This window comes from Macaca thibetana, chromosome 1 (assembly GCF_024542745.1).
Source record: "Macaca thibetana thibetana isolate TM-01 chromosome 1, ASM2454274v1, whole genome shotgun sequence".
NCBI lineage: Eukaryota > Metazoa > Chordata > Mammalia > Primates > Cercopithecidae > Macaca > Macaca thibetana.
In genome coordinates, this window is record NC_065578.1 from 202,664,924 (window position 1) to 202,692,165 (window position 27,242).

The window sequence follows — 27,242 nt, forward strand, 5'->3', positions numbered from 1 at the left end:
GGGGATTCCCGAGCCAGCTGGGCGCTCGCCCTCCGCCCGCTGGCTGCAGCGTCTCGCGGCCAAGGTCAGAGGCTCCGCAGGAGCAGCATCTGGGAACCAGGGAAGCGGGTCAATCCCGGCCGCAGGGAGGAAGCCCCAGGGCGCAGTCAGCCGGCGTCCGCAGCCGCCGAGGAGGAGGGTGAGCGGCTGTCTCCCGGCCGGTCGGGTCCCACCGAGGTGGCCGCGGCCCCAGCGACCTGGTGGGTGGCGGCCCAGGGGTCGGCGAGCCGGCAGCTGGAGCCCCACCTTCGGCTCCCGGGCTCTGTCCACCGCCTCGTGGTGCTGATCCCAGCCCCGCAGCTGGGCGGCCTTCGCACCTGCCTGCTCACCTCCTGATCACCACGATAAGGAGCTGGGCGGGGGCAGAAGGGGGTCCTCGGGGTAGCCGCCCACCGGAGCCAGGGGCTGAAGCAGTGAACGCACAGCAGCCCGGCCGCTGGTCCTGGGGTGGAGAGGAGGCGCGCGCTGCAGCCGGCGGCGGCGCTGGTGCTGATTCATCACCTAAAGCTCCTCGCAGGCCACCGTGAGGGCAGCCGACCCGCTTCGGACTCTGGCCGCAGGTTGAAGCCGCCGGTGCGGTAGCCTCGCGGGCAGGAGGTGAGGACCCCCTCCCTTCTCTCGCCCCCCTATCATCTTAGGGCGGTGGCCACAGGACAGAGAGAGGGGCGTGCCCCTCGGCTGTGAAGTGGGCATGCCCGTGTGATGCCCCCGCCCGCCGTCTCACCGGGGCGCACCACGCTGGTCCTCCTCCGCCAGTCTCCCGAGCTCCGTCCATTCATCCCCAGCGCAGAGCAGCGCGGGCAGCCGGTGCCGCGATGGAGGAAGAGCTGAAGTGTCCCGTGTGCGGCTCTCTGTTTCGGGAGCCTATCATCCTGCCCTGTTCCCACAATGTCTGCCTGCCTTGCGCTCGCACCATCGCGGTGCAGACCCCGGACGGCGAGCAGCACCTGCCCCAGCCGCTCCTGCTTTCCCGGGGCTCGGGGCTGCAGGCGGGCGCCGCCGCTACTCCCTCTCTGGAGCACGACGCGGCGGCGGGCCCGGCCTGCAGCGGTGCGGGTGGGAGTGCAGCTGGCGGCCTCGGCGGCGGTGCGGGAGGTGGTGGAGACCACGCGGACAAGCTGAGCTTGTACAGCGAGACAGACAGCGGCTATGGGTCCTACACCCCGAGCCTCAAGTCCCCCAATGGGGTTCGCGTGCTGCCCATGGTGCCCGCACCACCCGGCTCCTCCGCCGCCGCGGCTCGGGGTGCCGCCTGCTCCTCGCTGTCCTCGTCTTCGAGCTCCATCACGTGCCCGCAGTGCCACCGCAGTGCCTCCCTGGACCACCGCGGCCTGCGCGGCTTCCAGCGAAACCGGCTGCTTGAGGCCATCGTGCAGCGGTACCAGCAGGGCCGCGGGGCCGTGCCGGGGGCGTCTGCAGCCGCGGCGGTGGCCATCTGCCAGCTGTGCGACCGCACCCCGCCAGAGCCAGCAGCCACGCTCTGCGAGCAGTGCGACGTCCTTTACTGCGCTGCCTGCCAGCTCAAGTGCCATCCATCCCGGGGACCCTTCGCCAAGCATCGCCTGGTGCAGCCGCCGCCGCCGCCGGCGCCCGCCGAGGCAGCCTCTGGGCCCACTGGCGCCGCCCAGGGCGCCCCCAGCGGAGGCAGCGGCTGCAAGAGCCCGGGAGGCGCGGGGGCTGGGGCGACTGGGGGCAGCACCGCCCGCAAGTTCCCCACGTGTCCCGAGCATGAAATGGAGAACTACAGCATGTACTGCGTGAGCTGTCGAACCCCGGTGTGCTATTTGTGCCTGGAGGAGGGCCGGCATGCCAAGCACGAGGTGAAGCCGCTGGGGGCCATGTGGAAGCAGCACAAGGTGAGCCCCCGGGACGCGGGAGTGCAGGTGCCAGGGAAGAGGGTATGAGGAGAAAGGCTCTTGGCCTCTACCTTGGAGAACTGGCAGAAAGTTGGTCAGAGGGTCAAGCAGGAATTACCTCACTTATTAGCCATTCATTCCATCAGAGAGTCATTTGACAAACACGTAAGGAACTCCAGGTACTCTGGACTGGATGCTGGAGATGGGACGGGTATGGAAAGATGACTTATTAGGTCCCCACCCACCTGAAGTTTTAGGATTTATGTAGGCACAGGGCACCCAAAACGCAGAAACAGGGCTCTTTTACTCCCAAAGTCTGACTAATAAGTTACCTTGATGGTCCCTTTTGAGTTAAAGCATGCAGGATCTCCTTTTCCCCTCTGCCACTCTCAGAAACTTATGGCTGGCAATGTGTCCTTGTATCTGATACTGCGAGAAAGAGACACGCCATCAAAATCTGGTCAGGTCCTTGATCAGACCCCAAGTCAAGACTAGAGTTGGTTTTTCCAACATTCACCTAAATTTCCCATCCAAAGGCCAAAGATGAGCAACTGGACTCTCTTCCCGAGAGGTCAATGAACTAGGCCTGGCAGAGTTAGCATCTTGTGGAAAGGACCCCTAACTGCCTCTGGAACTTCAGACACCAATTATTCCGTGTGCTCTTACCAGTAAACTCTCACTGCAGAGGCAAGAGGTCTCCAAACAGCCCGGCCAGAAATAAATATTTGAATTGAGGAGGAAAATAAAGTAATTGGCCAAGGCTATCCAACTGGAAATAAGCAAAAAGTGAGCACAGATGAAAGGAAGAGACTAAGAAACTAACCATTCCTATATAGATTTGCTGTTCATATATCATTACTCTATAGTATTATCTGCTATAATAAGCGTATGTTGTTATTATAATTTAACATTTTAGAATTAAAAATTAGAAAAAACAAATGTGAAACACTTTAGGAATCCACCTTTAAGAGGAGAATTTGCATAATACATAGGAAAAAAAGATAAATATGTAGTCAAATCCCTAGTTCTAGAGCAGTAGCTCTCAACTGGGTCCAATTTTCACCCCTTACCCCAACCCCTCCCAACATTTGGCAATGTCTGGGGACACTTTTAGTTGTCACACCTAGAGGGTTCCACTGAAATCTAGTGGATAGAGGCCAGGGAAGCTGATAAATATTCTACAGTGCACAGGAAAACTCCCCAAAACAATTGTCCAGCCCCAAATGTCAACAGTGCTCTGGAGAGAAATCCTGCTCTATAGTTACACAGACCTGTATCCAAATCTTAGGACTTGCAATTTACTAGCTGTATGAGTCTAGGCACAATTTAAAACCCATTGGAAAAAATATCAAACTTAGACAATTGTGGTAAGGATTAAGTGTAATACTGTATGTTGAGCCTCTAGCACAGCACCTTAAATATAATTGATAAATAACAGTAAATGTTACTGCTGATTTGTATAGTCATAATACTTAAAACCAGCGAATTTGCAGAAAGCTACAGGGCAGTAGCAAAGAGTGCTCATTTGGCCTCATTGACTTGGTTAGCTAGAGAAAACATGAGCTGGCAAATTTTGGTAGTGTTTATGCTGAGTCCTAAAATAGCTTTGAGCTGAATCAGAATGGTTGCCTTGAATTAGTTATCATTCATATGACATTTTGTTGCATATTGCTTCACAGTAATTGCAGCTATCTTGCTTATTTCATCTTTTAAGTGAATAAACATCACTTTACAAATACATAAATTACTTGCAAAAAGGGCTGTGACCAATTACCAAGACAAGAAGTACAGATTCCCTATCTCACATTCAGATTTCACAAACTGCTAAATCTTCACCACTTAGAGAGCCAAAACTAATTCTGAGTGTTGCCACTCAGATGTTCAGAATTAGTGAAGAGTGGAAACCAAAGAGAGTCGAGGTGAGAATTTGCAATTATAAGAGAAATTAAGTGTCTTACATGGAAAAGTGAGTTGGATAATGAGCTACAGTTTAAAGAACTAAGGTTGTACAGGAAAAATTATTGGTCATCCCTTGCTTGGTGTCAACAACAGTTTTATAAAATTTCTATCCTCAGCCAGCAATGCAAAGTTATGAGGAAATCTGGGAAGCACATGTGATATCTGCCCCCTACAGTGGGCAGTGTAAACTGTGGGAATATGACCATGCAGGATCTCAATTTTATGACATCCTCCTAAATCCAGAAGAAACACTACGAGATGCTTTTGTGAACACCTGTTTTCAAGAATGAATAGAAGTGCTGCTGTTCTTCTTCAGCAAATACTATTGATTTCTACAGAAAGGAAAATTACTAAGTGCTTATTATGAGCATTTCACCTGGGGGCTGGCAATTAAAAGAAATGATAAATGGGAGAGCCTTGGTCAAACACTGGTGGTCTTGCTTTGTGGCTGGACATCTAGACCAGCATGCATGCTGCGAGGGTGGCTACTTTTGAAAGACAAACTAGAACACTTCATTAAGACTCCCACTGTTGGCAATTTAAGTTTTACAGTAAAGCATAAAGTCTCTGGATTTTGTTGTTGTTGTTGTTATCTAAAAATCTCAGAATCTTGACAAAGCCTCATTGCATCACTAGAACTAGAATTGGGACAGCAACATTTCTCTAATATTCCTGTGATTAAAGAAGCTGTCATCAAAGCCTTGCTTTAATTTTTCTCTGGCATTACTGCAGCTTGCCTTCTGATTAGTGATTCTTAAGTAAAGACATATATATGTGACACTGAAATCTGTTTTAAAACAAGATTGATAATCACCTTTTAAAAGCAGTGTAAAAAACTTTAGGTCTTGGCTAAACACATTTCTATATGAATTTCTTGGGAAAGGATTAACTGTTTCAAAGAGCCTCTGATGTGAAGATGGGATAGGGAAGGGTAACTGTACAGGAGAGCTTTTGGTTTTTTGCTTCTTGATTATGAAAATCTGTTTTTCCTGAAACTGGAGGAAAGGGTTATTGTGTACCATAGCTCTTTCCTAGTGTGACATGCCACAGAATGTCAACATCTATAACTCCTAACTCAGGGAGAACTCTGACCAGCTGGGTACAGATGACCAGCTCTGAATTAAACTGGGTAGGAGTTGATTCCTAAGTTGGGGTTAGAGAATAATTCTTTTTCTTTATAGATAAGCTCTTCTTCTGGAGTTCTTTGAGAGCCATGGTAAATAGAAAGAGCCTTAAAAGAAAATCTCGCTGATACTCCAGGAGTACTATTCCCACTGAGTCAGCACCTCACAAAAGCAAGGGAGAGGGTGTGGCCTGGAAAACTCAAGAAAGACAGGACTTTTTATCACTCGAATGTCTTTCTTTTTTTTTTTAAGAGATGGGGTCTTACTACATTGCCCAGGCTGGTCTCCAACTCCTAGCCTTAAGTGATCTTCCTGCCTTGCCTTCCCAAAATGCTAGAATTACAGGTGTGGACCACTGCACCCAGCCAACTCCCACATCTTAAAGCTCTACCAAAAGGCAGGTGGCTTCTCAGCCTTACCTTATTTTGTAAAAAGGGTATGTTAAGCTTTAAAGGCTGAGAGGAAGCACCTCTGCTATTAAAAGGGATAGCACATACATGACAAAGAACATGTAGTTATAGTTGCACTATGATCACAGGTAAAAATATTTCAATATTTGTAATTCTTTTTTTTTTTTTTTAAATATTTTGAGACAGAGTCTCTTTATGTTGCCCAGACTGGAGTGCAGTGCTGTGATCACAGCTCACTGTAGCCTCAACTTCCTGGGCTCAAGGGATCCTCCCACCTCACTCTCCCAAGTGGCTGGGACTACAGGCACACCCCACCACCATGCCTGGCTAATTTTAAAATTTTTTGTAGAAACGAGGTCTTGCTCTGTTGGCCAGGCTGGTCTCAATCAAACTCCTGGTCTGAAGCGATCCTCCCACCTTGGCCTCCCAAAAGCCTGGGATCACACCTGTAGGCGAGAGTGACTGCACCTGACCAATGTACATCATTTCTGATGGCTGCCTGCCATTTCATCACAGGCATTTATATTTTATTTCATCAACACCTTAGTACTGAACTTTGGGTTGTTTTCTTTCTTTTGCTGTTACAAACATTTTGTTTGTTAAATCTATGCCTACACTCTTAATTATTTCCTCAGGTTACATTTCTAGATATGGAATTGCTATGTCAAAGGATACCTGACTTTAAGATATCTAATGTTTCCAAATTACAAAGGTAATTTGTAGATTACCTTTGTAGATGACACCTACTTAATAACAAAATTATGTAAACAATTAAAAATTCACGTGAATAGGGACCACAGGGAGAAATGATAAGGTGGATTTGTCTTCTCTCTCATAATTATTATTTGCTATTTTCATTACATTATTGTTAGAACTATTTTTAAAAAGAAGATGACATGTTATTTTCATATTTTTAACTACTACTAGTTAGGGATCTTCCCTCAACAATTGATTTAACATGTACAGATATTCTTCACTATAACCTCTTGGATTTTAAGGTCCGTGAAAAGGCAAGGCCTTGGGGGCCCACCTAAGGCATTTTCAGGTGGGGTTGGGTAGGCCAAAAGAGTTAGGTAGGGAGAAGTGTTCGGTAAAACCCTTCTGGGGGGCCTGAAGTCTACAACTCTACGGCTGATGACTGTACACTTGCTGCCAACTTTAAGCAGAGTGTTTGGAGTCCAAATTGAAAAGAGTCCGCCAGGGCTCTCAGAGCATGTGGCATGGAAATATGCTCATTCTCATTCTGAATGGAAGCCCTAGATTTTTTTTTTTTTTAATTTTTATTTGTTGAGACAAAGTCTTGCTCTATTACCCAGGGTGGAGTGCAATGGCACTATCTCAGCTCACTGCAACCTCTGCCTCCTGGGTTCGAGCAATTCCGCCTCAGCCTCCCAAGTAGCTGCAATTACAGACATGCGCCACCACACCCAGCTAATTTTTTGTATTTTACAAATTTTGACAGGGTTTCGCCATGTTGGCCAGGCTGGTCTTGAACCCCTGACCTCAAGTGATCCGTCCGCCTTGGCCTCCCAAACTGTTGGGATTACAGGTGTGAGCCACTGGGCCCAACCTTTGACTTTTTTTTTTTTTTTTTTTTTTTTGAGACAGTGCTTCTGCTCTTATTGCCCAGACTAGAGTTCAGTGGTGCACCATGTCAGCTCACTACAACCCCTGCCTCCCGGGTTCAAGCAAGTCTCCTGCTTCAGCCTCCAAGTAGCTGGAATTACAGGCATGCACCACCATGCCTGGCCAATTTTTGTAGAGACAAGATTTCGCCATGTTGGTCAGGCTGGTCTTGATCTCCTGACCCCAGGTGATCCACCCGCCTCGGCCTCCCAAAGTGCTGGGATTATAGGCATGTGACACCACACCTGCCCCAAAGCCTAAATTTTTGAGAAGTTGAATCTTTTACCAACTCTGAAGTTCTGGGAAAAGAAGTACCTAGGCTGACTTCTCTCCTATCTGCCCCAGACTGGCTAAGAACCAACTGCAAATCTGCTCAGAGCACTGGGGAGATGAGCTGACTCTCCTAACTAGAGGCTGCAGCACTTTACACCATCTGTGCCAACATCACCACTGTCTTCAAGCCACCTTGGCCGTAGCCCTACCCTATGCTTAGATTTAATTCCAAGTAGGTTGGTAACTCAGGAACAACTATTAGAAAGAACCCTTATGTTACTCCTTTAAAATTTTTTTCTTTCTTTCTTTCTTTCTTTCTTTCTTTTTCTTTCTTTCTTTCTTTCTTTCTTTCTTTCTTTCTTTCTTTCTTTCTTTCTTTCTTTCTTTCTTCCTTCCTTCCTTCCTTCCTTCCTTCTTTCCCTCCCTCCCTCCCTTCTTTCTCTCTCTCTCCTTCTCTCCTTCCTTCCTTCCTTCCTTCCCCCCTCCCTCCCTCCCTCCCTTCTTTCTTTCTCTCTCTTTCTCTTTCTTCCTTCCTTCCTTCCTTCCTTCCTTCCTTCCTTCCTTCCTTCCTTCCTTCCTTCCTTCCTTCTTCCTTCCTTCCTTCCTTCCTTCCTTCCTTCCTTCCTTCCTTCCTTCCTTCCTTCCTTTCATGGAGTTTCACTCTTGCTGCCCAGGCTGGAGTGCAATGGTGCAATGTCAGCTCGCTGCAACCTCCACCTCCTGGGTTCAAGAGATTCTCCTGCTTCAGCCTCCTGAGTAGCTGGGGTTACAGGCATGTACCACCACGCCCAGCTAATTTTTTATTTTTAGTAGAGACAGGGTTTGACCTCAGGTGATCTGCCCACTTCTGCCTCCCAAAATGCTGGGATTACAGGCGTGAGCCACCGCACCCAGGCTTTTTTTCTTTTTAATATGCTTTCCTTGTCACACACATCTAGGAAACAAAAAATGGGTTTGAGAAAAGAAGGCAAGAATCCACAAACTTGAATTGCTTTATCTGCTCTTTGAAGACTATTTATATAGAGAAATATAAGAGTTTAAAAGTTGAAGACAACCTCAAAGGCTATGAATGAACAATCCTCCTGTCACTATTCATGAATATATTTCATGTTTGCTGCGGTGGTCACTGTGTCGTTAAGGTATTGTTATGTTTTTAGCCTGCAATGGAAGGGCTTTTATGCAGTAGACATTCATGGTGATGGAGCTTCCATGTGGAAGTCAAGAATATAGAGTGTTCTAGATGGGCTGGGCGTGGTGGTACATGCCTGTAGTGTTCTTAATTCCTGAAACAGACCAGGGAAAGGGTCAGCAAACTGTGGCCCACTCCCTGTTTTTGTAAATAAAGTTTTATTGAAACATGGCCACACTTATTTATTTACTGTTGCCAATGGTGGCTTTTGGCCATATTTGTTTTTGGAAGAGTTAGGTGGTTGCAACAGAGATGCTGTGGTCTGTAAAAACTGAAAGTACTTACCATCTGGCCCTTAATAGAAAATAATTTGCTGACCTCTAGATTGCAACCTTGTTACTCAAAGTGTGGTCCTCCACCCTGCAACATCAGCATTACCTGGGAGCTCATTAAAAATGCAGAATTTTGAACTCAAACAGTCCTGCTGACTCAGGATTTGTATTTTAGCAAGATTCTAGGTGATTTGCATGTACTTTAAAATTTGAAATGCCCTAATGGGACTGCTTTTAGCGCTCCAGGATGCTAGGCCCATGATTTTCACTGCAAGTCATCTGAGAAGTGGATGTCTCCTCTAGGGGGTCTGAGAGCTTTGAACTAGAGTCTTATTTCATTACCCTGGGCACCAGTCAGGATCTTTAGGTTACACAAACTCTGGGTACCAGGAAACTATATGGTGCTCAAAGACCACCTGGCCCAGAGATGGGCAGGAATCTCTAAGGGGTGGGAAGTGTCTGCAAATCTGTATGAGTCCTCCTGAGTTAGAGCAGAGGGGCCTGAGGAGAAAGAAATTCTGGAGAAATGCTTTCTGCTGCTTTCCTGGTATTGAAAAGAAACTTACTTAGCTGTTTGTACCTTGGGTTTCATATTAATTTGTGTCTTAGCTTTCTCTAAAGCAGCAAAGAGAATGCTTTATCCACTCTTTAGCCATTTTGGGTTGGGTGGCTGCCCAGGTAGTGGTGGAGGTTATGACATTCACAACCAGGGGACCTCAGGAATAGCAGAGAATCCAGACAGACATTGGGAGGGACTTTGGGAGGGCAAATTCCTTCCTCCCAGTTTGGAATTTCCTTTTGCAAAGTTCTTGATGGGAAACTGAGGGTTTTAAAAATGTTTATTTTCTAGGGTCTGCTGTTTTCTAACAGCGATTATAAGTTACAACCTCCTCATTTTGGAGATGAGGAAACTTGAGAAGAAGGGGCTTGCTAAACTTGTACAGGAAATTGTGAAATAATTTTGCAAAAAACAAGTCTGGGCATGGTGGTTCATGTCTGTGATCTCAGCACTTTGGAAGGCAGAGGTGGGCGAATTGCTTGAGGCCAAGAGTTTGAGACTAGACTAGCCAACAGAGAGAGACTCCTCTAAAAAAAATAAAAACATTAGCCAAGCATGGTGACACGTGCCTGCAGTCCCAGCTACTCAGGAGGCTGAGGCAGAGGGAATGCTTGGGCCCAGGCTGTGGTGTGCTATGATTGCACCACTGCACTCTAGCCTGGGCAACAGAGCAAGACCCCAACTCTAAAAACAAACAAACAAACAAACAAAAATGGCCCCCTTTATTGCTCCTCACTGTACATTTTGAATAACTGTAAAAATGCAACAGAATGCTATATGTATATTTGAAGAAAAACAGATGCCTATGGCATCAGCTGAAGAGTAATTATGCGTAGAAGAAATAAAGCGTTAGCTGACAGCTATTTTTAAAAGCAGGGGAAACAGAGATGGAGCACTACCTCTCATTCAACTGGAATGGGGCAGCAGGAAAAGGGAATCGAAGGTGGGGACGGGATGGGGGAGCTTCAGTGTCCTCTTTGGGACAAATAAGGCAAGAGTTTGGGAGCTATAAGGGACGTGAGAAATCACTAGCACTTGCTCTCTATTTACATGTGGTTACAGTGGCTACAGAAGGAAGATGTGGTGTGGAGGAGACAGAGGGTGCGAAAGGATTCACAAGGACAGGGCAAGGTGATCTGGGTTCCGGGAAGCGGGAGTATGGATGAGGCCTCAGTGACAGACGTATCAGACAGGATGTGGACACCTGCCAGCACTCACTCCAGAAGGAGAGGCTGGGCCTTAGTCACATGACATCTAAAAAAAATCTGTCCAGACGGCGCATAGTTGTAAAAAATTAGGTCAAGGTTGTGTTAGGAAATTTAGACACATACTTGTACTTACTCAATCTCCCAATCCTTACAGTTTGATTCTGGGTGATATCTATAAAATCAGGAAACCAGTGATCTATGAATACTCAGAAACAACAAGCCTCCTCAAATGAAGAAATAAGACTTTCCCTCACTCGATAAATTATTTGTTGCATTATGGTTAGCTTTACCTATCAACTGAGCTATGCACCCACAACTAAAAGCCATCTCTAGCACTTACTATAATGTAAATACTGATGCTGTCTCTTGACCATTACATCCTTTTTCTGAGCTGATGCTGCTAATGATTATTTCTCCTTCAATTCACCTAATTCCTCATTCAGTCAATGAGGACATCTTGAATGCCTATATATCGTATCAGACACAGTTCTAAACACTGAGGCCACTGATGGAATTTTCTTTCCTCAAAGAGCATAAATCTAGTCACAAGAGAAAGAAAATTAACAAGTAAATGAATAAATAAAGCTGGATAGTGATAAATACCAAGATGGCAGTAAAAAAAATGTGATTAAAAATACTTAGGCAGGGCCAGACACAGTGTCCCATGTCTATAATCCTAACAATTTGGGAGGCTGAGGCAGGAGGATTGCTTGAGGCCAGGAGCTCAAAACCAGCCAGGGTAACATAATGAGACCTTGCCTGTATTTTAAAATGCCAATAATACTTAGGCAGACCTCTTTGACAGGAAAGTTGAAAAATAATCACTGAGGAGGATGTATTCAAGCTCAGACTTGACAACTGGATGGGAAAGAACCAGGCTTGCATGGTTCAGAAGGCAGCACATTTCACAGGGAAGGCAAGAGCCAAGAACCAGGGGCAGGTGATGCCTGGTGTGTTTAAATGACAGAAATGAGCCAGTGTGCTTGGGGCATAATGAAATAGATGGATAAGGGGCAGAAGCAGAGAGTCAGGCAGAGAGGCAAGAGGGTGCAGGGCCTGGCAGGCCATGCAGAACAGCTTGAATTTAATAGTAAGTGCTATGGGTAACCACCAGAAGGCTTTAAGCTGCGGTGTGATGTTTCTTTTCTAAAAGAGCACTCTGACTGTGGTTTGGAAAATGGATAGTAGGGGCACAAGAGTGGAGGCAGGATGTGTAATTAGAAGCTGTTGCAGCAGTTTGGGCTATAAATATGGGAACTTGAATTAGGAGAGAGGCAGCAGAAATGGAGAGAGGCTTATGCATTCATATCCTGCTGGGGGTTCTCTGAGCTTTTTGGACTTTTGGTTTGGTGTCTTCTATTATTTTTGGAAAATTTTTATCTACTATCTCTTCAGAAAATTCTCCTGCTCTATATTCTCTCTCTCTTTCTCTGTCGTCCTTCCAGAATTCCAGTGACACGTATATTAGATTGCTTGCTATTGTCACACAGTTCTTGGATGATCTGTTCTTTTTTATTTTCTCTTATTGTATTTTTTTTTTTTTTCTATTTAGAGACAGGGTGTCATTGTGTTTCCCAGGCTGGAGTATAGTGACACAATCACAGTTCACTGCAGCCTTGAACTCCTAGGTTCAAGCAAACCTCCCGCCTCAGCCTTCCAGGTAGCTACAACTACAGGCACATGCCATCATGCCCAGTTAATTTGTTATTTTTTTTTCTTCTTTTTGTAGAGGTTGCATGTTGCTATGTTGCCCAGGCTGGTCTTGAACTCCTGGCCTCAAATGCCTCCCACATCTGCCTCCCAAAGTGTTGGGATTATAGGCATAAGCCACAATGTCCAGCCTTTTATTTTACTTTTCGTCTTTTTCTTTAATCACTCTTTTTGTTTCTTTGTGTTACAGTTTGGGTAACTTCTATTGACTCCCATTTCACTGGTTATTTTTTAGGTTGTGGCAAGTCTACTGAGGAGCCCCCCTCCCTCTCCCTTCTCCGTCTCCACTCTGCATCTTCTCAGTTGTCCCACCCTTTCCCCCAACAGTCAGGCCCCTCTAATGCTGTGGGCCTGTGTCTCTTTTCTCTATCTTACCCAGGAAGACAGAGTTTTTTCATTTCCCTTCCCTCAGCTACTAGAGGTCCTTGCTGTGCTCTGGGAGGTTGTTCTTCTTTCTTTTTAAGTTACGCTTTCTTGAAATGTATAAACCCTTGCAAACTGCCTTATGCTCTTTTTGAAACTAATAGACGCATAAATAAACAAATAAGTAGTCTACTTGAATACAACCAAAGAGAGCTAGGATCCTCTGGAAAGTCTCATTAAGATAGTGCTCTAGTTGTGAGCAGTGCTGCAGTCACTGTTAGAAAAACGGAATGCTGCTTGGAAATGTTTGAATCAAGAAACAGAGATCTTCTGGGTCCTCCAGCCATGCTACTGCTCCCTGCCAGTCCCACACAATAGAGAGAACTTTGCCTGGTGCAGACAGTGCAGCCATTCATCATGTTTCACGATTCATGTGAATGTCACCACATACCATCAGCTTGCTGGGAGGGCGTGAGTTTTACTTCTCACATTGGCTTCCTTCATTGAACTATCTGCAGCTATCGGTGATGACTGTTTGTCCTGCACACAGTCCTGTCTGCCCAGCAGGGTTCTACACCTGTAACCTGCTGGGAATATGAAGAGGCACAGAAGGGGACATCAGGGCACACCAAAGGCAAGAAGACTCTGCTGGGGGATCTCAGGAAGTGTGAGGGGTCTGAGTTTTTAGCCTACTTACAAGCCAACAGATTAACCTGCCAGAGTTTCATGGGTGCAGTCAGAAGACATTAGAGTCCTAGTTCAGAGATGGAGAACAGTTTATTACTCGCAGCAACAGCAGGAGCCAGAACATCCACATGTTGGGCCAGTTCCCATAAGGGGATGTGAAGAGGGCTAGATCATGACACTGCACACGCAGCAGGCTGCATTACAGGTGAGGAGCCTTGAGCTTAGCGAACCTCAGTCTTTTTACAAAGGGCAGTAAACAGCAGCCCGTTGCTCCCAAGGGAGATACCATCTCTATCTTCCACGGCTGTCCTCCCCCTTAGAAACACGGCCCAGAACAAAGAGCAGTCAGTGCTTCACTTGCAAGACGTGGAGAAACACCAGAAACCCATGGAAAATTATCTTCCACCAGGAGAATTAAGTCAAAATTCAAATAGATCCTTGAGTGATTCCTGCCATTTGGGCCTCATGTGCATTGTGGGTAACTTCCTGAGGCTCCTCTGGTTTGCAAAATATCTTCTTTCAATTGGGGGCCACAGGTCTCAGGGCATCTGGGCAAAGCAAGGAGGACCTGTTGTCATCTGTCAGGCTTCTTGCACCTTTGGGGTTTGCTGGGTGTCATGGCATGATGGAATGTGGGACTCAGGTAAAGTTTCCCAGTTAAAGCTGTTCAATTAAAGTGGCTTTCATTCCTGAGTCCATCTGTGTCCCTTCTAGCATGTGAAGGAGAAATGTCATCTTGTGGCTTTCCATATTATCCAGTCAAAATAATCCATTGGTTAAGCATTCTTTGAGTGCCTCCTGTAATCCATGGCCTGTGCTGCAGACACACATAAAACAGGCCACAAGACAGCTCACAGGAGATCATTGTACAACCAATCTGATGTATATACGTCTGATACGAAAAGTGGAATAAGTGCCCTCCTTGTAGTGTGAGTAAATAGATGGGGAAAGAGTGAAGAGAAGGCAGTGAATTTTCCCTGGAGATTAGGAAGGGGAAAAGGGAAAGAGTGGTAAGTGGGGAGACTGAATATAAGATGATGCTTGAGCTGGGGTCGTGGATGGTGAGTAGGTTCGTTAGTCAGGAAAGAAAGAAAAACTTAGTGTACATCATTGCATGAGGCATTAGAGAAGATGTTTAAAATATAGTTCCTGTTCAAACAGCCAATTGATTATCTGCTGGTAGAGTGCCAGGGATTCATCCATATTTACATAAAGCAGAGGAACATTGACGAATATGATGCCAATAAAAAGGAAGGAACTCAAACTACCAGTCCTTTGAGTATGTGAGCTAACATAATGGATCTGGAGAAATGGGGAAAAAGGATGGGATAAATATATTCAGAAGCCACATTTAAGGGGACAGCTAGCTTGACAGGCAAAGAAGGATTAAACTTTAGCCTCATTTAAATTTCAGTGAAGAAGAGGAATAGCCAAGCTATAATCTTTTCAAAGTTTCTTGTAAATTTCAGTCATTTTTACCCTGTTTGCCAATAAAATGTAGCACAAAAAAAAAAAAAAAAAACCTTTCAAACATCTCAATTTGCTCAGCTAAGTTAAGGGGTTAGAGATGGGGAGAGAGGGATTAAAAACAAAAAAAGTGAGGAAACTGTAACATAAGAGATTCCCAGGAGGAAAAGGGCAGTGATATGGACTTAATTTAAAAGAAGGCTATTTTTGGCCATTTAAATGGACAGGAGGGCTCATCTCACCACTTATGCACAAGAAATCAAGAACAATGCCAGAGCACAAATAATTGGTGCTAAAATATGTGGAACCAGCCTTAGGTATGAATGAGCATGGAGCAGAGAGTAGAGAGATGACCGTTGAGTTGGGTTTCAAAGGATTGGAAGGATGGGGTAGGGGGTGCTAATTTGATGATAGAGAGAAAGCTCTAAGACAAATTCTCATCAGATGCCTATTGTCACAGAACTAATTCTATTGTTGTTATAAGAGACCGGAGCTGGCCTGATGCTAAAGAAGCAGATTGGTTACCAGGCGATGAGAACCTCCCCTGGCTTGGCTCAGCAAATGGTCATGATACATTGGCAAAGTCAGGAGTCTGGTCATGGGGCTTCATGCATCAGACATCCCATCCCAGGCTTGTTCTTGGTGCTATCAGAGCATGAGCCGATTACTCTCTGGTCTCTAGCCTTTATTCGTGGAAGTGTGACTTGCTGTGCCCAATTATACTTTCCTGCCAAATGGGATATTCTTAGAGTCTCCATGGGCATTTTTACTAATAACTCCAGACAGCTTTAAAAAATAAAATCCCATCGTGATTAGACTTTTACACCTATCAATGTGTCTTGCAGCTAACAGAAACTTACAGGATCTCTTTCAAGACCAACTTTATGCATCATGTGCATAAATAACGCTGTATTTTGAACACTTTGAGAACAAGGACTGTGTCTTATTTATCTTTGTAATCCCAGTACCCATCAGAGCACAAGAAACATCTATTTAATAAATGAATAGGACTTAACACTAAAGTGTATTCTAATATCCATGCCGTAAATTATGATTTTGGGGCAGTCCCTATTAACTATTTGTTGAATCACAGAATAGAATGATTCATAAAGGAAGGGTCATTCCTGGGGACAGTATGGAAAAGGAGAAGAGGAGGAATTACGCATTTTCTGTGGCCCCATATTGAAAAGAGCCATCCACGCTCATTAGCATGGCTCTCCCCTCCCTCCTTATGTGTGGTAATCGTGTGAGAAACAGTTGGCTGAGCTCGTGACATGAAAAAAGCTAGCTGGGAAATGTTGGTGTGACTTTTCCCAGATGTTAGCACTGCTTCAACTTTCGAGAGAACACACTGAGTGTACGTTTACTAGACTGACATTACTAAAATCATTGGTGCTATAGAGGCAGAAGAATACGGTGAATAAAAAAGCTAGTTGCAAGCCAACAATCCTAAAACTCTTCCGCTTGCCGTGAACTGGCGGCATATTAAATGAGATAATATATTTGAAGGAATTGACAGTGTACACCACATATGCATGTTCAGTAAAAGAAAGCCACTCTTATCATCACAATTATTATTGAGCGTCAAGGCTGAGAATGCTGTGAAAGAAAGGAGGGAATTGCTTTCCTGTCCAAGGCTGGGCACAAAAACCTTAGTCAACCTTGGGGTAGGGCTAAGAAGCAGCATTTAACCTAACTGAGCTCACTGGCCCTTTGGCAAGGCCACTTCCCCTCCCCGCACTGAATGGGTGCCTAGAAAGGTCTATTCTGGGATCGCTTGGACCAGCTTTCTGCTCCATCATTGGCTGATATAATGGAAAGATGGTTGGAATTTAAATAAAAAGATCCGGGTTCCATTTGGAATTATACATCTTTGGATATATTTCTTAACCACTCTCAGCCAGTTTCCTTATACACAAAATGCTGGCGTAAGGATGAAGTCGGATGAAGTCAGATCAGGTTAGGAAAAGTTTCCTATTACACCTTTGGGGCACTCAGTTTATTCCTGAAAACACGAGAAATTTGGCCTGCTTCCCCTGTGTCCAAGGGAGCCCAACACCCGTTTTTTATGATGTGGAGAAAGAGTATATGCAATACAATTTTTTGTGAATATATATGTAAGGATATGTATTAGAAGGTAAAGCTGTACATAATATATTTGTTTGTTAAGGCTGCCATCACAAATTACCACAAGCTGGGTAGGTTAAAACAACAGAAATTTCTTGTCTCACAGATCTGGAGGCTGGAAGTTGAAAATCAAGGTGTTGGCAGGGCCATGTTCCCTCTGAAGGCACTGGGAAGGACCTGCCCCAGGCTTCTGTCCCAGCTTCTGGTGGCTCCTTGGCTTGTGGCAGCAGAAGTCTAATCTCACATGGCCTTCTCCCTGTGTGCATGCGTGTCTGTGTTCAAATGTCTCTTCTTTGTGAGGACACCAGTCATAACTGATTAGAGCCCATTCTACTCCAGTGTGACCCCCACCTTAACTCATTACATCTGTAATGGCCCTATTGGCAAGCAAGGTCACATTCTGAGGTCCGGTTAGGGGCTAGGATTTCAACATGTGACTTTTTGTGGGACACAGTTCAGCCTATAACACACAAAAACTTGAATTAGTTGGTTAATATTACAGTGGTCGTTAACCCATTTATGCCTGAGGTTGCAATTTTTTGAATTTTTGCACTCAGACCTTGGCAACGACCTTGAACAGTAGGATATGAATAACTCCCACAAGCTTAGCATTCCAATAATGGAACACTAGACATAAATGGGTTTGGGTGCAACAACAAAACAAGAACAGAGCTGGCAATTGAAAGTTACTAACTCAGGTAGGTTAAGTCCGTTGTTTCCTCATACTCTGTGAAAATATTCAGCCAGACTGTGCTCCTCTGAAGCTAGCAGAGAAGTGGGGAATTTTCTATTCCCGGTGTGAGTGGGGGAGAAGGAAGGTTTAAGGAGGGGAGAGGCAGTGTGGCGCTGATTAGAGGGTACTGGGGAGGGTCCTGCAGACTGGGCAGAGAGTAGGAGAAGTGATGGAGGAGAGACGGCAGGTTTCAAAGGGAATCTTTTCATCCTCCCAACTTTCTCCTGTGCCTTTGTGACAGCCACCAGAAGTAAGTGTATTGAAAATATGACCCATCCAGGGTTATAACGACAAGTGTTATCATTGCAGCAGAACATTGCCCTAATGCTTAAATGTCCTGAGGTGTTTGAGGGAAAGAGCTTTGCTTTCCACTGAACAATCCACCTTAGAGATGATCCTGTGTGTCAACAAATACAGAAATACATTGGCATTTTAATGGGTGCTGAGTATTCAGTTATGTGGATATCGCATCATTTATATTAATCACTATTCCTGAACATTTAGGCTGTTCACAAATTTTAACTATTTTTTTAAATGTAGTGACCATTCTTGTATATACATCTTTGCATGCTTATCCTATTATCTCTTTCAGACAAAGTTCTATAAAAACACTCTCTAATTAGAAAAAACACTGTATGGATTGGTTTCTTACCTCTCTGTAAATACATGAACCCAGGATCCTGTCTTTAAGAACAATTTCATTCTTACCTCCCTCCCAGCGTGCTAGTCTCCCTCTCCTGCACCCTCCTCTCAGATACTGTTCTACCCTAAGTCATATCTGGATGCTCCTGCCAAATCTATTGCATTGAAGATGGCAGCCTGGAGTGTGGAGGAAGGGGGTGATGGTGGAGGAGGAGTTGGATGAATCAAGGGAAGGAAGAAAAAAGTCACATGTGTTAGTATGCTATTTATTTTTAATTGCCACGACTTAGAGGTAGGCAATAAATTCTCTAACATATGCACTCTGTAGGAGAGTAAAAACTGGCCCCAGAGCACAGGGCTAGTAAGTAAAGCCAAGGTCTGTCTGAATGCAGAGGCCATTTTTGCTAGATTTTATCATTTGTTGAAATGTTTTCTGCTGTCCCTCTGGGACAGTTATACTTCTCGTCCCATCACTCTAAGGCTGGGCCCTGTAACTTGCTTGGGTCAATGAAATGTGAGTGGGATGGATAGTGCCACCTCTCAGGAGAAGGTTTTTTTGTTTGTTTGTTTGTTTGTTTGTTTGTTTGTTTGTTTGAGATAGTGCCACCTCTCAGGAGAAGGTTTTTTTGTTTGTTTGTTTGTTTGAGATGGAGTCTCGCTCTGTCGCCAGGCTAGGGTGCAGTGGTGCGATCTCGGCTCACTGCAACCTCTGCCTCCCAGGTTCATGCGATAGCCTCTCGAGTAGCTGGGACTACAGGCATGCACCACCATGTCCAGCTAATTATTGTATTTTTAGTAGAGATGGGGTTTCACCACGTTGGCCAGGATGGTCTCGATGTCTTGACCTCATGATCCGCCCTCTTCGGCCTCCCACAGTGCTGGGATTACAGGCGTGAGCCACCGCGCCCGGCCAGGAGAAGGCTTAAGAGCCAGCGTGTGTTTGGGCTGTAGCTCCTTTTCTTCTGCTATGAGTCTACTATGCCTCAAATGAGAAGCTCCTTCAGCCTGAATCCTGAAATGCAGAGGACGGGAAATAGAGCTGCAGGTGACCTGCAATGGGCACTCAGTGTCAGCAAGAAGTAAACGTTTGTGGTTGGAAGCTTCCAAGTTAGGGGGTGGTGTTTGTTACTGCAGTGTCACTAGCCTAAGCTGTCTGATACAACCATGCTCTCTCCATTTCACACTCTTGCCTCTCTCTTCTGAGCCTTGCCCTGGTCATTAGCCAAAATGTTTCTATCCTTTCCTTTGGTCATAGAAAAATGAGAAAAAAAAAACTTAAAAAATCTAGCAATGTCCTCTACTAGGTCCACATTTAGACTTATTTTTAGTCTTGATGTTTTTGGTGGCTTTGTCCCACGATTCCCTCAGCTGTAGAGAGGTAGACATTCCCACCATACATACAACGCCTGGAATAGGGCACACTATCCAGAGTGAATAAACACTGTTTTATTGACAACCTGCTTTTCCTTTGAAATTCTTTTCTCAATTCTGAACTTTTTTCTGGATAGTCTGATTTGGCTTCAAATCTATTTCTTCTGCTATAATTCAGAATGGTAGAAACATAAGCCTAGCTCTTCGGGAGCCTGTTTTAAAGGGATGGTTTGATATATTTAGCTTACTTCCTGAGCATGTTCTCTTCACATCTTCACATGGCTGGTGACAAATGAGGGCTTGCTCTAGTAGGTTACCCCAAAGTGTAAGAAGTGAAATCATGTGACTGCTCTAATATAATATTTCATGTCAGGTGCAAAGCTAAAGTAGAGCTCTGGTCCTTGCTTCTGACCCTTGGTTCATTTTAGAAACTTCTCTGTCGTGTTGTCCAATTAAAAAGTAATTAATTCACTTATTCAACAAATATTTATGGGACATACACTGGTAGCCCATGCAAAGATTAAACAAGCAAGGTCTCATCTCCCAAGACGGCACAACTTAGTGAAGGAAGAAGTAAATATTCTCAGCTGTCCAGGAGGATAAGCTGGGAGGATCACTTGAGGCCAGGAGTTTTAAACCAGCCTGGGAAACATGAGACCTTGTCCTAAAAAACAAACAAAAAATAGTAAATACACGATGGCAGTAGAATGGAAAGAGATCCACATCTCGTTGGTGCAAGGGCCCAGAAAAAGGACTTCTCAACAGGACTTGAAGGGGGAGGTCGCACAATCCAGCATAAGGGAGGGACACTTGAGCTGAGGTTTGGATGACTGTGGGGCACCGGCGCAGCAACAGGAAAGGGCACGTCCGGCAGATGAATGGCAAGGGCACAGGCACAGAGGCACACAGCAGCTTGGCAGGTCGTGTGAAGGTGGCTTGCATCTCGAGGGTGGGTACCAGCTCTGCCTCTGCCTGCCCACTTCAACTGACAAGCCCAAGTCCAAGGGGAGGCATGGATTGCCCAGTTACTCTGGGGCTGGTTCGTGAGGTTTTGAAAGTCATTTGGCACTCACTGGCCGCCTTGTCAGAGGAAGAAGCCCCCGCGTGCCTGCGGACATAGCTAATGACTGGAAGTCCGTTTCTGGCAGTACTGCCCATCAGCCCTGCCTCTTTTTATTTTGACTTCAGCGTTATGTTCTAGTTAAGAAAATTTAGTTGGTGGCTCTGACATATCAATCCTGGCAGCTTAAAATCCACTGTTGACAAACTAGGCTGCTCCTCCCTGCAAGCCTCAGGGCAGCAGCTCGTGGGGAAGTCCTAAGCAGTCAGGATTTTGGGAGTCAGAGTCTGAAGCTGAGTTGTGGAAGGGAAAAAGAAGAGACCTCTGACCATCACCATCTCCACAAGCATGGACTATACCAAGGCTCAGCATGAATCACTAATTAGAGCATAGCTGTCTTTGCATTTGTTGGGCATCCTAACCACTACATCAGCTAGAGTCCTTCACTGCGAGCAAAGAAATCCAACTCTGGCTAACTTGAATCAAAGGGAATTTATCAGAAAAACAGGCCAGGCAGAGTGGCTCACACCTGTAATCTCAACGCTTTGGGAGGTTGAGGCAAGAGGATCACTTGAAGCCAGGAATTTGAGACCAACCTGGGCAACACACCAAACCTCATCTCTACAAAAAGTAAAGATATTAAAATATAAAAATTACTCGGGCATGGTGGCACGTGCCCAGCATCTTAGCTACTTGGGAGGCTGAGGCGGGGAGGATCGCTTGAGCCCAGGTGTTTAAGGCTGCAGTGCTTCATGATGGCACCACTGCACTCCAGACTAGACAACAAAGTAAGACCCCCATCTCTCCCTTCCAACAAAAAGCAAAAACTATTGCTTTTTTCTTAAGCACTCACAGAATCAATAGGAACTTTGAGAGCCAGGTTTGAAACTGTAACAACAGGGAGCACACAGATAGCATTGAGTATGTGCCAGGTGCATTTTACGTTTATTAAGTCACCTAATCCTCACTATAACTCTGTTAGGTACCTACTGCTATTACCCGCCTTTTACATTTGAGGAAAATGGGGGCAGGGAGAGTAAGTGACTCACCTAATGTCACAGAGTCAGTGAGCTGGGATTCAAACCCAGGCATTCTGGCTCCAAAGGCTTCCCCAAGTTTGAAGAAGCAGCGTGTACAGGAATACTCTAATAGCAGGGTCTGCTCAAGGAACTATGGAACAAACACTCATCTCTCCAGGTCTCTTTGTTTCTTGTTCAATTTTGAATTCCAAGGAGTTATCATCCTGCTGGCCTAGAATAGGGTGTTAACGAATCCACTGAAAACTGAAAAGAAATGTTTTTAAAAAGAGACTATTCCAACCAGCAGTTTGCCAACCAGGGAGACTCAGCCTTCAGTATAAAACCAAGGCACGTCTGCCAGAACAAAGAGAAGGGCTATCTTGCATAGAAAAAGTTTCTGCTTAGATTCTAATTCCAGTTCCCACTGCATCTGAGGGATGCAAGCTTGTTCATTTCTGATTTGCTGATGTTAAAGTTGACCACAGGTCACATTTCATTGGTCAGGTTCAGGTGGCAGAATGAGGACGTCGGCAGCAGTTGATTCTGGCAGTGTGAGCAGGAACAGACAGCCAAGAAGTCCCCAGCATTGAGCTACTGTTCCGCTTGCACAGGGCATGTATGTAACCTGCAACAGGCAAAGGCTTTCAGCGCCACTCAGAAATCAGACCCTGGTAGCCCCTCAGCATCCATCTCGAAGGGCTGACTCTCTCAGGGTTCACACAGGAATGTGCCTACCCCTTGTCAGAAGGCAGTGGTACTGGAGTCCTAATTCCAGCCCCACCAGGCTGTACTCAGTGGAGAAAAGGCAACTTCTCAAAGCAAAACTGGGATACTGTTATGGAGGATAATGGAAGGTCAACGGCAGGAAAACAATGGTCCCTGCAGCTGTCGGGGAAGCTCTCTCTGGGGTTCTCATTCTACCCAGAACCACCATGTGCCAGTCCCTGAACCCAGGGCCTCCCATGCACGCCGTCATTAAACCTTCAGGCAGGTCTTTGGGGTGTGTATCATTACCCCAATTCACAGGTGAAGACACAAAATCTCACAGAGGGCAAGAAACTAGGTCACGTAAAATTAGGGTTTGAATTCAGGGCCCAACCCTGAAGCCCAGCACTAAGGGTTGCTGGATGAACGCCCAGCAGTGCTCCTGAATGGGTGACCGGCAGGTAGGGGAGGGTCAGCTTGTTCTGCTCACCGGGCCTAGGTAAGTGTGGAGCTGAGCTGGTGCCTGGACTTCCAGAGAGCGGGGCACCTCAGTCACCATCTGCTGGCACCTAAATCCGAGTTGCTGGCTCCATGGAAAATGTGCCAGCCTGTACTCCATGGCATCCATTCCCGCACCTTCCACCCTTCTCAGGATTCCAGAGCCTTTATCTGAAAACTCCCGGAGAGAAAGGAGTCTCCCCTTGCCCCTGGACCAGCTCTCCCTCCCACCCTCCTACCCTGGAGGGATCTGAGAAAAGAAAAGAAAGGAAAGTCAAAAGGGGGAATGGCTCCTGTTTTCCTCACCTGAAGTGGGGAAGAACATAAAACAGCCCAAACAAGTGGAACCCAGGAGCTTCCAACACGGCGGAACCCCGAGGAAGTCTGTGTTCCGGCCCCCAGTGCAGGACCAGGGAGTGAGCTGGGATGAACAGGCAGCGAGGGGAGGCCACATCAAGAGTGAGAAGTGGGATCCCTAGTAGGAGACATAGAGGACGCCTTGGGCTGCAGCGCTGGGACCTTTGCCTAGGGGAGCCCAGACGCGTCCTGCCCTTTTGCAGCTCCCCAGAGCGCACGGCACGAAATCAGTGAATTCAGAAGACACTGTTGAGTGGCCGTTCTGCACAGGCTCTGTACTAGGGACACAAAGATGATTGAACGGCTCACTCTGGAGGTCCTGATCTAGCGAGGGACACAGTCAAGTAGATAAGTGACTAAGACCTCAGACAGATGGTGGCGAGGGCCACAGTCGGAGGTAAGCGAGAGGTGATGGCAGAACAGAGAAGACGGACCACAAGAGTTCATGGGGTCTGCGGGAAGACTTCGTGGAAAAGGAGGATTTGAGCTGGACGTGGGCAAGCTGGGCTAGAACTGGAGATGGCTGTGATAAATGGCGGTGACAGCTGGGACAAGGGCTCGTGACTAGGGGAGAAGAGAAGGAGGCGGGGGTCTTCTGGAAGGCAGGTGCTTGGGTTGCCGATTATCCCAGGGAAAGAGAAGGGGATGTTCCCCGTGGGCAGAACTCACCTCCCTCCTGATAGGCGGCCGGCAGACGCTTGTTGAATGAATACATCGGTGAATGGATGAAGGGCTTGACAGCCAGGCTGAGGCGCTCCCACTTTGTTCTGCATGAATCACAGCAGTGGAGACCTTGAACCCAAAAGGCCAGAAGGAGAGACAAGAATATGTTCTGGCAAAAACAGGATTTCTTCCTGAAGAAGGAGCGCACCTCTAGTCGGAACAGGACAGATCGGGCCTGCTCCGGATTCCTGGTTTCAGCAGCGCATCTGTGGACCTCCTTTTGGTCCCTCTGTATTCGTTTGCTAGGGTTGCCAGAACAAAGTACCACAAACTGGGTGGCTTAGAACAACAGAAATATATCATCTCACAGTTCTGGAAGCCAGAAGACTGGAATCAAGGTGTCGGCAGGGCTGTGCTGCCCCTGAAGGCTCTGGGAAGGACCTGCTCCGGCCTCTCTCCCAGCTCCTCCTAGATCCTTGACAGCATAACTCCAATCTTCACGTGGTGTTTTCCCTGGCACATGTCTGTCTCTATGTCCAAATCTCCCCTCTTCATAAGGACACCAGTCCTGTCGGATTAGAGCCCACCCTAATGACCTCATTCTAACTGAATCACCTCTTCAAGTACAGTCACTTTCTGACGTGCTGAGGGTTAGGACTTCAACGTCTAAATTTTGGGGGACACAATTCGGTCCATTGCCCTTCCCCTGCCTGAGGTTGATCCAGGGTACAGACTTGCATTAAGCAGTAGGACTTCAACGTCTAAATTTTGGGGGACACAATTCGGTCCATTGCCCTTCCCCTGCCTGAGGTTGATCCAGGGTACAGACTTGCATTAAGCAGTAGGACTTCAACGTCTAAATTTTGGGGGACACAATTCGGTCCATTGCCCTTCCCCTGCCTGAGGTTGATCCAGGGTACAGACTTGCATTAAGCAGTATCTCCAATCATGTGAAAATGCCAGGCAGCCTTCCCCAGCCCAGCACTCCAGAGGCCTAAGGTGAACGCTTGGATGATGGGAAGGTGCTTCTCAGGTTGTCCGGGCAGCTTTCATCATCCTGCTGGAGGAAGGGGACGGCTTTACCCGCACATCCCACAACATCCACAGCTGCCCACCAGCGAGGCTAATGAGGATGCCCATCTCACAAGCATATGGTTCTCGACCAGGAGATCAATCTAAGTCTAAAAACAGAAAGCTGAAAGCTTCCTAGGCAAATGGTGTGACCAGGAAGTCATGGCTGTGTTAGTTGTTGGATCCCTCTTTATATTTTACCTGGGAAGACAGCATTTAAGAAGATGAAGGAAAATAGCCACATTTGAGCAACAACAGGGAAGAAAGAAGATGCAGGGACAAGACCTGCCTCCATTGGCCCCAGGTTCCCCAAGTGGGGAGTAGGATTTCAGGATAAAAGGAGAAGGAGGTCACCTGCCTGGCGGAGGAGTGTGCCTCAGTGGTATCTGTGCCTCTCTCAGGAGATGCTCAGAAATCAATTTCTCTGCTTACCCAGGAGCTTCTGCCTTTTAATTTTTTAAAAAATGAGTCCTTTACATTTTTCATTTATTTCTACTATTCTGCCAACAGATGAGGGCATTTTTAACTTATTAGGCATTATTATCAGCCACAGATTAAAAAAAAAATACCTTAGCACTGAAGGGCAGATAAAAAAGTGAGAGTAAATCCCCTGCGGTCCATTTCACAACCTCCTTTGTGCCCAGTGATGGTGTGAAATTCTCAGTGACGCTTCGGCTCCTGTTTTAACACACGCCCCATCCCTACTGTCTCTCAAGTGGGGCGTCAAACTGCAGGAGGCAGGGTAGGAAAGGCGGGCAGAAGGAAGCCAAGTGGCTGGGTAGCCAGAGGGATAGTGGGCACGCTCTCTCTGATCCACGCCAGGCACAGAGGAGCTGCTGTAGTGCTTCTGGAGAGAGACCCAGGCAGGCAGATGCTTGGTTAGGCTGTGGGAAAAGAAAGTAGCTCAGCACTCCAGAGGCCTAGGATGAAAGCGTGGCTGATGCGAAGTGACAGGAGTGTATCTATGGGATCTCCCTTCCTAGAGAAAAGCGAGTCCTGTTCTTTTGTGTTCTCTCCCAGAGGAGAGCTGCCTGCACGTCCCTGCCCTGCCAATCCATTTTTGCCTCCCACGCTCTCCCACTCTCACAGGGACATCGTTGTGAGAGTGTGATCTATGGCCGTGTCCACATAATCCCTCCCACCCCTCAATCACATTGGAACCAGTGTTACATGGTGCCATATTGCTATTCAAGGCAGTCTTGGCTGCTTCTGCCTCCCCCAGATACCCTGCTCTGTGTGGGACAGGAGCAGGAGGAGGCAGTGGTCAGTGTCTTATCCTCCCAACACGTGTCCCCTGCAGTGCAGGGACAAAGCCCAGACTGATGGCAACTTTGCTTTATCAACATTCGCAAAGTGGCTGTGGAGGCTTCCTACACAGCTGCACATTTGAAATCCTAATGAACTGGAGAGTGGAGCTTGGATCTGATGAAACCGTCATTGGCAGACAGGCAACCCTGCCTGAGCACACAGAATGCCAGGGACAGGGGTCCCCTGGAGAATAAAGATGCAGCTGGAAGATGGCGAACGGTCTCAGCCCAGCAGCCCTGCCTCTGAGGGATTTTAATGGGAAACTAGGTTTTGTCCTCCTTCCATGTTGGTTGAATATCCAAAGGGCAGTGTAATGGAGTGCAAAGAGCATCGACTTTGGATTCAGAAAAATCTGGATTTGAGCCCTGGCTACACCACTTACTAGCTGTGTGACTTTGAGCAAATTACTTCCCCTCTCTGAGCCTGTTTTCTCTTCTGTAAAATGTTGTTAATATGGCACCTCTTTGATAGGTTATAAGGAATCAGCTAAATTCAGCATGTAAAGAGCTCAGCACTTAGTAAGCTGTCGATTGTTATTGTGATTGCTATTAACGGGAAGTCACCAGCTGCTATTGATCCTGTCCCACCACAGGAGAGGAGAGGCCATCAAGTTCAGGTTGTGACTGGGTTCGGGCAGTTAGAGCTTTGCCCTGTGGCACAAAAATGACATTGTTCTCCGTAAGATCCACTTTTCTGGCCTCCGTGGGTGGATCTGTGTCTGGTGGATATTGGTTCTCTGGGTGGATCTTATCCTGAGAACTGCCTCATGGGCCCAGCAGAAAGCTGACAATCCAGGTAGAAAGAGACCCTCAGTCAGCCACCAATTAGAGTGGGTCCTGTGTACTAGCCTCTGGGCTCTGAGCTGGGGATGCAACACTGGATAAATCCGACATGACCTCTTTGAGTGCACAGTCCTCTGAGCAGCAGACATTGAACAGTTCTGTGA

The 27,242-nt window shown here is 46.6% G+C and overlaps 1 protein-coding gene across 2 annotated transcripts in view; it reads left to right on the forward strand.

Annotated features, from left to right (window-relative positions):
- The first annotated feature begins 475 nt into the window (after positions 1-475).
- TRIM67 (tripartite motif containing 67) overlaps positions 476-27,242 on the forward strand; it is a 61,477-nt gene continuing 34,710 nt past the window's right edge. For both annotated transcript variants that reach the window (XM_050784919.1, XM_050784928.1), the window contains exon 1: positions 476-1,895. In XM_050784919.1, the coding sequence (XP_050640876.1) occupies positions 855-1,895 (1,041 nt within the window). In that variant the 5' untranslated portion in view covers positions 476-854. The remainder of the gene's footprint in view (positions 1,896-27,242) is intronic.